Genomic DNA, 10,808 nt, shown 5'->3' with positions numbered 1-10,808 from the left:
TACCACACGAAGTTAGCGGCGGTGTGGTGGCTACGGGGGCAGCTGTGGTCGACCAAGTGGACGAGTTCATGGCACTGGATTCAGAACTTCCTACGCTACCTGTTGTACTTAAGAATGATGACGAAATGACAGTGTCCGCTGAGACGACGCTGATCTTCTTGAACACGACGTACTCCTCTGCTGCAAGACTGAGCGAGCTGTCGCCTGGTAGCTCCACTAGACCCACAATGATGTAGTCTTCTGCTGTCGGTAGCGTGAACGTATTGGTCTCTAGAGCCTTAGCGCCGGCCGTGGCGAAAGCTCCACGGTGGAGACGGAGACGCGTGGGGAGACGGAGATGGAGGTGAGCGGTCTCGCGACGACGTCGACGTCGACGTCTGGTGGCCGCGCTATTCGGTCGACCGTGGAGGCCGGTGCAGACCCGGGTGAGTCGGTTCAGACGGAGGTGTTCCAGTCGCAGGAGGCCGATGGCAGCATCGTGACGAAGACGGTGAAGACGACGACGCGTACTTCGATGAGTGCCAGCGGCGAGCTGGTGAGGACGGTCGAGGTGGAGACCACAACGGAGACGGATACGACGTCTGGCGAGAAAACCACGACGGTGGAGACGGAGGTGAGCGGTCTCGCGACGACGTCGACGTCTGGTGGCCGCGCTATTCGGTCGACCGTGGAGGCCGGTGCGGCCCCGGGTGAGTCGGTTCAGACGGAGGTGTTCCAGTCGCAGGAGGCCGACGGCAGCATCGTGACGAAGACGGTGAGGCCGATGACGCTGTTGAGTTGGTATGTAAGTGGAGCACACTTCCTGCATTTCATACGAACTACCAGCTAATTCATTATCTTAATATGTTGGTGCTATGCTGTCCTACTAGGTTTCTTTATTTCGTTTGTGAGCTGAACGTTTTAAAGATATTTAATAATAGTGAAAGCGTGAAGGTGATATACAAATAAATGTTGTATTGTCTACAGACGCCATTCATTGTCCAGACGGCTCGACGATCGGCTACTGAGTTTGGGACTCGCTAAACCTTCCAGAAGTCGCTGCGTTTTTTATGTGCTCAGGCTGCATTCGTAGTCGAATGTTCCTCTCCATTTACTTCGTACAAATGTGTACTGCGTGTATTTATCTCAACGCACTCCAACTGAAAGACCCTACCATAGTTTATCGTTTCATCGACTAGTTGATCAAACCTGTCCCTCTCGGCGGAAGCGCACCGGGCTCGCAAAATGCCATACTGCATTTAAACCATCACATAGAGTTAGCACAAATACCCGAGTTAGTGTTGTCACGAACGATTTACCTGGATCTTCAGTTAATGCTTCCGACGTATCCCATAGCTCCACCAACGAAATCTTCTGACCACGTAGCCCCGTCAGCACGTTTTGCTGTGGAAAATTGCGGTCGTTAAAAGAAGGAAATGGGTCCTTAATCGGTTCTTGAATGTCTTCCTCGGACTACTGCGCAATTTTGATAATCTTGTCTCTGAACGCACGCTCAGCTTCGTCACTGCCCCGGTCTGCCGGTAGTATTGGTCTCGATCTACTGTCAGAATCACTACAGTACGACGCTCGATCGGCAGATAACTCACTGATCTCAACCACAGCCCTGTGATTCGGTGGCGGCACGTCTTCATCTCCATCTAGCTCTGCCAGAACAGCACCCCAGTATTCAAAAGCATCGTCCGCCCCCAACTCACTTCCTGTTTCGTCGTCTGACTCGTCTTCAGTATCGACTTGGTTGCATTCAAATCGCTCGTCTTGGCGTCGAGGGTGCTCTGTTGGGTTGATCAGCTTTTTAATACGCTGGGATTTCAAGATGCTATCAAGCTGATCCGACTCACGAACCTTCTTCCGAACAGCGGCGATTTTGCGAGCCTTCTCCACCGACATTTGTTTCGTTTTGCTGTGTGAATCAGCGCTAACTCACTTAAGTAGCGCTCGCATGTTGCTGTGAAGACCACAATAGACAGCACTTGCATCGGAAGTATCGGCAACTTGCTAAAAGGCATGTCATCGCGCATGAAATCCCAGAACGAACTGACTATACTGAACCCTCCCTGTGGTGGAAGTGCTAGCTTTCCTTTCAGCCACTTGTAAATATCCTCTCCTAAGTTGCCGGGGTCCGCGCGCATGGATCGCCGATAATAGTAAACGCCGATGCGGCACAGGGAGCCTATCGTTGTCAGCGGGGTCTTGTTTAACAGCTTTTGAGCGGCATTGGTGTGTAATGGATGTAAAAATAGAGCGAGCAACATGAGCGGCTGCTCACACTGTTTCCATCGTTGCTCCACTTGCTTGATAAGGTTGCGCGTGCCAAACGGACGCACCGAAAATCCTTTGATCATATCCATGTAGCACACAACAACATCCGCGAGCGAGTTCTCGTCGCGCTGCAACTTCAAAGAGGCAAATGCAAGCGGACGCACCACCTCTTCAGCGTCTTTAAGCCGTTCCCAAAATGATCCTCTGCTAAAAAGCGTGCAGCATCAGGAAAATCATCGCCAGCTCGAAACTTAAACTCCAGTAACTCAAGCGCACTTTGAACGCGCAACAACGATGCAAAACATCCATGCATGCTGCTCCAACGGGTTTCACATAATTGTTTCAGATTCAGGAAATATCCATAAGTATCCACCATGCACGTCCTTGCTTCGACTAACCACTTTGCGGAAGACGCATTCAGAGCATTGACCGCGTCTGATGCTTGCTTGGTGACCTCAGAAAAATCTGACTTTAGAACTGCCTTGACTAAATTGTTTAGATCATGAGCAAAACAGATCTGAAATGAGATATGCGGCCACCGTAGACTTAAAATTCGTCGTGCCCGCGCGCATTGTCCGGCATTATCGGTAACAACGCCACCAATTGTCCAACCATCACTCTGCATCTTTTCCATCACACATTCCATTTGTTCCGCAATTGCGATAGCGTCATGCCTGGGTCCCGTAGGAAGCAAAGCGTATGTCATACCACAACCAAAAAGATCCAATTGGCAACCAAGCAAGTGAGCGCGAGAAATGTTCTGCCAAACATCACTTAAGAAATTCACGCGCACCTTCATTGGCATATTGTACATTACGAAGTGCCGTGCTATCTTGGCTCTCGCAGTCGAAAGCGTACGCGTCTAGAATGGGTCCACCAAGCTTCTTGCGGGTTGGTAGTGGGAAGATGTCAGCGATCATCTTGCTTACGTGATGCAGAAACGTACAGTAGATAAGCGCTCAATAAAACTGTCAGGAAGCCGATTATCAGCTTGAAACTCAACTAGTAATCTCATGAAGATCTCTCCCTCCGCGTCATGCGATGGTCCTGAAAAAAACTGGTCGATACGCTTCTGTCTTTTCTCACTTCGTGTCGAGGACGCATCGTCGTGAACAGACGAACTGCTATTAGGTTGAAAGGCTGTTGAGCTGGAAGAACGGCTAGCAGCTTCCACAGAGTTGCGTGTTTGAATATAGGCTTGATAGAATTTACAGCTCTTGAGATGGCTTCTATAGTTTTCCGGCCTCCCTCGAAGTCTCTTCGGCTCAGGGACAGGAGGCTCGTGCGGTGTTGCGCGGTAACTACCCTCAGCTGGCTGCCGCGAAGCACGATACGCATTGTTGCAGTGGTTGCAAATGTGGTATGTCCGGTTGTTACCGGCGTCTTCATGCAAGTCTGTGAACTCGTCGCGCTCTTGGCACGATGGGTGGCCCATGCTTCGGTACGGTGTAGTGTTCGATGTGCGATAGCTAAATACACTTGTCGAGCGTGCGTATTTCAGAAATAGAGACTTGTTGTATGTGGTATCAGTATTACTTTGACGGTGGAGACCGGATCACTCCGTCCAGTGAATCACCACCAACCTCCAGGTGCACTGGTTTTACACTGGTGTTTTCTACACCAAAACCATATAAAACCATTAAATCCGAAAACCAAAAACCAGCCAACACTGCTACGAACCCAAGCCAGTGGCGTGATAGGGTCACTGCCCCGTCCTGACCCGTGCAATACAGCAAAATAGTTGAATAATTTATTATTGTGGATCGGTATATTGCAATGATTATTACGTGCTTCTGTGAAACCCATTACAATTTTTTATTTTATTGTAAGAGCACTGCTTACCATCCTAGTCCTTCACTACAGGACTGCGGTAGCGTCTTCCCCCTTTGTTTAAGCATGACCGCTACTTACGCCGCAGATTATGTAAGTTGGTGCCGCTGCTGACGTAGCTGATTGTGCAGTCCTACTATTGACGCAGCTTGATCCAGTGTCGCTCCTCGTGACGGTCGCTGCTAGTGTCGGCCCGGTTGTCGGTGTTGGTCGCTGCTGTGTCGACGCTGTCATCTGGTACAATACATGTACTCTACACCTCCGCACTTAGATTTAGTAGGCTCTCTCACCAACGCACGAGAGGTCTTCGAAGAGCAGTGATCCCCCCAAAAACCTTGATCGAATAATTACGGACTGCCTGAGCGTAAACCACTAGACGCAAGTAGATAACTCATCTCGTCATCACACAGTAAACGAGCTCGTCATCATACCACTTATGTTTGGTCCCAGGTCCTGCAAATTGGCTTTGCATTATTATAAGCGAGCTCGTCATCACACAGCTTATGTTTTTCTGTAAGTATAAATAAACTGGATATTTCATCCATACTCTGCACTTCGTGTCGTCTAACCTCTCTTTGATGCGATTCCCCACTTTACCTTTTCCCTCGCCGGACGCAACCACTAGGCACAACTATCTAAAGTGCGATGCGTGTCCTGTACATAACGTTAATATCAACGACCGCTGCGCTCTTGTACAGTCATGCCTTTGCATTGACGACGAAGGCTAACGCCGACACGACGCAGACGACAACCGATATTTCGTCCGCATTGCTCGCAGGAGTACAGGACAAAGACCTTGCCATGCGAGCTCTAAGGACAGGTCGCTCGAGTGGTGGCAATGTTGAGCACAAGGACCATGACGAAGAGCGGTGGCTTAGTCGTGTTACAAATTGGATCAAATACAAGAGGGGCAAGATGAATCCCAAGCAATTACACACATACTTGGGCTTAGATGGACTGGGCCAAAGCGCTCGCGATAGCTCGAACTTCCAGAAGTACTTGAAGAAGTCGGCAGAATGGCGGAACAAACACTAAAGTCACGTTTATTCTTGCTCACAAGTTGTCTCTGAGCGATATCGACAAGAGTCAGCAAGAGGTTCCAAGCGTCAATAGCGAGCAATTGAAGGACTAAAACCATGAGAGACGAATAAAAACGATTTGGAAGCATGGGCGTTGACGCAAAGACACTCATTGTGTCACAGCGAGGACGCAATCGACCAGATAGAAGTCAAAACACTACGCAGCCAGACGAGCATCGTGAGTCTTCGAGATAGCAAGACTGTGGAGTGTGCAGTGGGTGACGGACTGAAGTGGGGGAAATATCAATGATATTTGCATTTTTAATTGAGCTACTAACTCATGTTAAATGCTAAACTTGTACTACTACTAGTAGTAGTAGTAGTATTAAAACTGTACGTGTCTGTTTAAATTCGAATACCGAGGTACGTAGTGATACTAGGTTTTATAAGCTGACTACTTCGAAGTATCAATTCAAAGTTACGCTTAGTCACTCCATCTGCGGGAGATTATGCGCTTGTCGTTCAACAAGTTGCAAAACAGTGAGTCCCGCAACATGTTCGAGTGGTGATGTGACGTCGTCCTTCATGGCAATTCGCAGGTATTTAATGATCATCTGATGCGTAGGTTGAACACTCGCTAGCTTGAGACTCGCCATTTCGGTGAGTTGCAGTGGATTCATTCGTCGATTGTCCATGATGGTCATTGAGGCACCAGCACAGACCAATAGTCTTGTGCTCTTGATATGACCATAAAAAGCTGCGTAGTGTAGCGCCGTAAGCCCGTCCAGTGAGTCCTGTTGATCAATCGATGCTCCATTCCGCAAGAGAAGAGATAATACCTCGTCTGATCCTGACAGCGCTGCCCAGTGAAGAGCTGTTCGCCCAAGATTGTCCACTTCGTCCACGATTTGCTCATTTCTCAAACACAATTGCGCCGTCTTTGCATCGCCCGACCGCGCAGCCTCAAGAAAAAGTGCGAAACGACCAAGAAAGTTGTTGCTCTGTTGTTTCTGCCCTGTAGTAACAGCGATTTTACTCTGTTGAGTTTTAGTGTTCAAGTATTGATGAGCTGCCTGAGCATATTGCGTTTCGAGCGAAACTTGAGTGCAATACGCGAGTACCACAGTGGATATGCCAACGACAATGTAAATAATCAGTGGGACGGCAGCTAGGATCAAGAAAACTCGTCTGGTACTTGTCGCCGTACTGGAGGGAAGACTTAAAAATAGTAGTAAAAATACCACACACGGAAAACCCACACAGATTCCACGAAGACAGCGACTTCGTAGACAGCATAATAAACGCGAAAAAGTTGGTGAAGGAAGATCGCTTCCTATCCCTTGCTTCTCGCGAAATACTGCGTTCTCCAAGTCGTCATCCTGGTCGCCTACTGTTGGAATAGAAGAAGCCATATCATCAATTTGGTTGATCGGTGCAGTGTTGTCAGGTATTTATAAACGTCAAGACCTTTTAATAATAGTGAATGCTCATCAAGAAAAAAAGAGCACGTGCTGTGGCAAGCGAAAATGCAAGGACCTCCGTTAGCATCAGAATCTATAGGATGTACCCCATCAACGAGGACATATCCCGATGGAACCGTGAGGTCTGCACAGGGGTCTTCGGCTACTTCACATCGCAGACTTCGACAGGAATTGTCCTATCCAGCAACCGCACAATGGGCTCCGCTAACACACAGCAGACCAACCAGCAACGACCTTTAAGGCCTTCTACCGCTCGAGTATCTGCTCCATCGGAGGGCATCAAACTACCCAAACGACCTGCTACCAGTCGAACCTCGAAGACTCAAATCCGTCATCATGAACATGAGGAACATTTTACGACGAGAAGTGACACTATAGCGATACAAGAGGCCATTCGACGCGAACGAAACCAGGAACAGTATGTGAACCCGCTTATTGGTCGAAGTGTGGAGTCTCGAGGGCAACTTGGTCGGGATGGTAAGCCCAATCGTGATGGAGTAGAAACTAGAACTATGGAGTTATTGTCCCGAGCTCGTGTCGTCTCCACAGCCGCGATGAATGCTACAGAACGTCTGCGCTCGAGAGCTTTCCAGGCACGAGCAAATGGAGATTATGACCGAGCTATCAAGTTTTACACGAGTTTATCGACTGCAAAACCGAGTGAAATTGAGGCGAAATTCCAGCTCGCTGTGTGTTTAGAACGAACAGGTCAAATCAGACCCGCGTTAGCAGCTTACAAGCAAGTTCAGAGACTTTCCGGTGGACAACATGCCTTTGCGTACTATAATATGGGCAATTTGTGTATGCGTGTCGATAAAGTAGCTCAAGCTGTCGACTATTTTTCACGTGCGATTAGTGTCAGCAAAGACAAAAAAGGGTCCAATAGAGGATCACCCCCAAGTGCATTTTATCGACAGCGAGCAGCAGCGTACCGTAAGAATGGAGATTTCGAGAAGGCCGCACAAGATTACGACCTTGTTCAAAAGAACTCAGGGGGCTCTACTACCTTGGCAGACGAGAGTGTGATGTTCACTGCTGAGCACCTGTACAACACCGTGAAGCGTGCCACATCTCCGAAGAAAAGAATCCCTCAACAAAGTGTACATAACGATGAAATAGCACGTGGATTGGAGATCGAACCTGACACAAACCAAGACACAAACGAGTGTCAAAGCGAACCTGATGAGACTGAAGATGCACTGACAGCTTGGACGCTTCAGCGCAGTCTGGAGATTGCTCGACTTCCACCGTCTGAAAGAAGCGACAGTGACCTTCAATACCTCGTCGATTTTATGCAGAAGAGATTCTTAGTTTGCGCGGCGTTGAATCCGGAAGTTTGCAAGCTTTTATGTCGTGATCTTGTGCTAAGTCCCGATGGAGCTCTTCCAGCCCGAACACCAATTTTTATGGAACAGAATGGTGTTGAAGCTCCACATGATAAGTCATTGTATTTTATTTTTCAAGGAAGAGTATCTGTCTCAAAGACTGCTGGTAGAATGTTTCAGCTGTCGGCAGAGTACCTAGAGAGCTCTGAAGAGCGCTTTAAAGTGCAGGAAGAGCTGGATGAAGCTGAAATGGGTGCGTCCGACGTCACGTGGGAACCTCCATGGAATACTTATCAAATACCCGTTAATTCGGACTGGAAGCAAACGCAATTAGAGCTCTGTGAGCTTGAGCACGGAGATATTTTTGGTCACCAAGGGAGGATTACAAACGCTCCACGGTAAGAAACAATCGCTATTAAAAATATTTGACTGCTAATCAAATATTACTGTAGAGCGTATTCAGCAATTACGACAACAACGTGTGTGATAGGGGCTTTATCGTGGCATCAGTGGAGTCGAATTGACCGTGCACAACACGAAGTCGAGGTAAGTAGTCTCAATCCTACAATAGTAAATATATTTTTTAAATATCGTTTTATTTTCCTAGCGAGACCGCGCCGCTCGATTCCTCTCCATGGCCCCAGCGTTCAATAATATCCCCGTAGTAGATATCCGCAACCTTGCAAACCGAGTACGTCCGCTATTAGTCTAATCAATATTTTTTTCTTACAGAAAAAATTCTTGTATCAGTCTACATTTGTCAAGGTCATCGGCTCCAAAGTCGTGTGCTGTGAAGGCCAGTCTGTGAATGGGCTGATACTGGTTCGAGAAGGCGAACTCTGCAAATTTTCGCCTTGTGGATTACGAACACCACCTGATATGTCCATATCATTCGCACTTAGTGGACGTCTATCTGAATCTCAAAGCGCTCGACTATTTTACACACAACTTGAGACTGCAGGGGATCCTCTGAGCTTTTTACGTATTAATGAGGCGCATCATGGATTTCTTCCACAAAATTACGTGAAGTCCAAGCAGCGGGAGCTTCTGCGAGCTGCCACTACACGACCAAAATCAACCAATACCAGGCGAACAAGTGTCGCTATCAACTGTATGGGGACTGGAAGGGGGACAACGCCAACGCAACCGGTTGCGCTGGCACTGCGACGTGGAGAATGTTTTTGTGCGTCATCATCCTGGGTTCCACCGCGCCAGTCTCGACAAGAAAAACAGCAGATTCATGGAATATCTTGCGCCAAGGCAGCGTTGATATCGGTCTCTACAGTAGAGCTTCTGTTCTTGTCGGCTGCAGATATCATGCAGGGATTCTCTGCTGATAGCCGTTCGCAACTACATCGTAATTTACAGGACATTGCCTTGATGAACAAACATAAGTACAAGACAGACTTGTCACGTTTACGAGGTCCACCTGGAGGGAGAAGAAACTCGAATCTGTTAGAGCAGTTAGTCCGAGATACACATTGGAGCAAATTTAAACAGGAGCTCGTGGAGAGTGTGCTTCGCGGACGGACGTGACCTTAAAGGCAGCACATGTATATGTTATTGGGATTTAAATTTATTACTAGCAGAGGATTCATTTAAGTACGCATTTTTATTTAATCTCGTCCAAAATTCAATTCTGATTTCCTCAATGCGCGGAGAGGGTGAAAACACATTGCTTTTGGTGATGTCGTTCAGAGATTCTACGTGTGGAGCATGGCGCTAGTATGATTTAGCGTGTAGGTTGCGAATTAAAATCACGTAAATTATACTACTATCGAGAAATACCTCGTTTTTCTTACCGATATATGGAGAGGGGGGGGTATGTGACGATATATTGTCAAGAACTCTGACGCTACGAGGAGTTAATTTTTTTATGACCCGCTTTCAATTAGTATCCTCTCCCAGGAGGGATATTCGTGCAGCTTACTACTGTAGTACTTGTACTAAAAATTGTAATTCTTTTTTAACACTCAAGAAATCTACATCCCCACAAACAAAAGCAAAACCCCAAGCACACGAGGAATGCACTGAAGTCCAGTGACAAAACGAACCGAACTAAGCATTTTTTCTTAGCGTCTTCAATTGCTTCAACTCAATTGATAAACCATCCTTCAAAACTCTTGAAACTACGGTCTTACTGGTTCTTCCACCACTTCTTCGACTTCTTAATGTAACTAGCGTAGTTCTTGTGTTTGTAGGCTTCTTGACCAAGTCCTTTTAAGTTTAAGTACTTGTAAAGCTGCTCGGGACTCATCTTTCCAGCGTGGTACTTGAAAAAATCTGTCATACCATTAAGCAGTCGCTCTTCGCCATCGTCGCTGTCGTCTATCGGATGCGTTCTCAAAGATCGCGTTGCAACGTGTTTGTTCGGCTCCCCAGCTAGAACAGGAGTTAGAATGCTGGTTGCCGTCTGGGCCGTGTCAGCCACAGTCGTGGTCAAACCGGACGCAGGACTCTGTACTAGAACAGTGGCCGTCGCCATCAGCGCCAAACACAGCACGCGCATCGATATGATGGGTTGCTCGGTACCAGGAGGGGAAAATCGAAGTGAGTAAGAAAATCGAGGAAAGCAAAGTATCTCCCCGCTTCTAACCTTGTACTGTAGCCTGTCGGTCTGTCTGTACCGGTACATATGTCCGTCCGTCTGTCAATCCGTCCGTCGCACTCCCTGTCTTACTGCTTTGACCTGCCTTTCCGCATGGCTACACCCGGCCTGTCTAATACAGCTACGTCCCATCCTACCGACCGCGCCTATCTTTCTGACTCGACCTTACTATGTAAAAACTACAAATATATCCAAAAGCGTCACACAATTAGATCGCCATCTAATTTGCCAAATATTGACCGACCTGCGACACTGACTGGATCTGTCGCACGATCAGACCGCCTCT

At 47.8% G+C, this 10,808-nt stretch overlaps 3 protein-coding genes across 3 annotated transcripts; 2 read left to right on the top strand and 1 right to left on the bottom strand.

The window, feature by feature from the left end:
* Positions 1 to 4,734: 4,734 nt before the first annotated feature.
* Positions 4,735 to 5,124, top strand: PITG_16235 (secreted RxLR effector peptide protein, putative; the record flags this gene model as incomplete). Its single annotated transcript, XM_002897591.1, has 1 exon — positions 4,735 to 5,124. The coding sequence occupies one exon, from the start codon at positions 4,735 to 4,737 to the stop codon at positions 5,122 to 5,124; it is 390 nt and encodes a 129-aa protein (XP_002897637.1).
* A 1,510-nt stretch (positions 5,125 to 6,634) lies between these two features.
* On the top strand, positions 6,635 to 9,450 carry PITG_16234 (uncharacterized protein; the record flags this gene model as incomplete). Its single annotated transcript, XM_002897590.1, has 6 exons — positions 6,635 to 6,762; positions 6,831 to 7,435; positions 7,517 to 8,312; positions 8,367 to 8,460; positions 8,522 to 8,605; positions 8,665 to 9,450. 6 exons carry the CDS (start codon positions 6,635 to 6,637, stop codon positions 9,448 to 9,450), a joined length of 2,493 nt encoding a protein of 830 aa, XP_002897636.1.
* A 601-nt stretch (positions 9,451 to 10,051) lies between these two features.
* Positions 10,052 to 10,423, bottom strand: PITG_16233 (secreted RxLR effector peptide protein, putative; the record flags this gene model as incomplete). Its single annotated transcript, XM_002897589.1, has 1 exon — positions 10,052 to 10,423. The coding sequence occupies one exon, from the start codon at positions 10,421 to 10,423 to the stop codon at positions 10,052 to 10,054; it is 372 nt and encodes a 123-aa protein (XP_002897635.1).
* Between the last annotated feature and the right edge of the window lie 385 nt (positions 10,424 to 10,808).

Source organism: Phytophthora infestans, genomic scaffold (genome assembly GCF_000142945.1).
Source record: "Phytophthora infestans T30-4 supercont1.43 genomic scaffold, whole genome shotgun sequence".
Lineage (NCBI taxonomy): Eukaryota > Oomycota > Peronosporomycetes > Peronosporales > Peronosporaceae > Phytophthora > Phytophthora infestans.
Note: the sequence above shows the minus strand (reverse complement) of the source record. Positions and strands in the feature narration are given on the sequence as shown.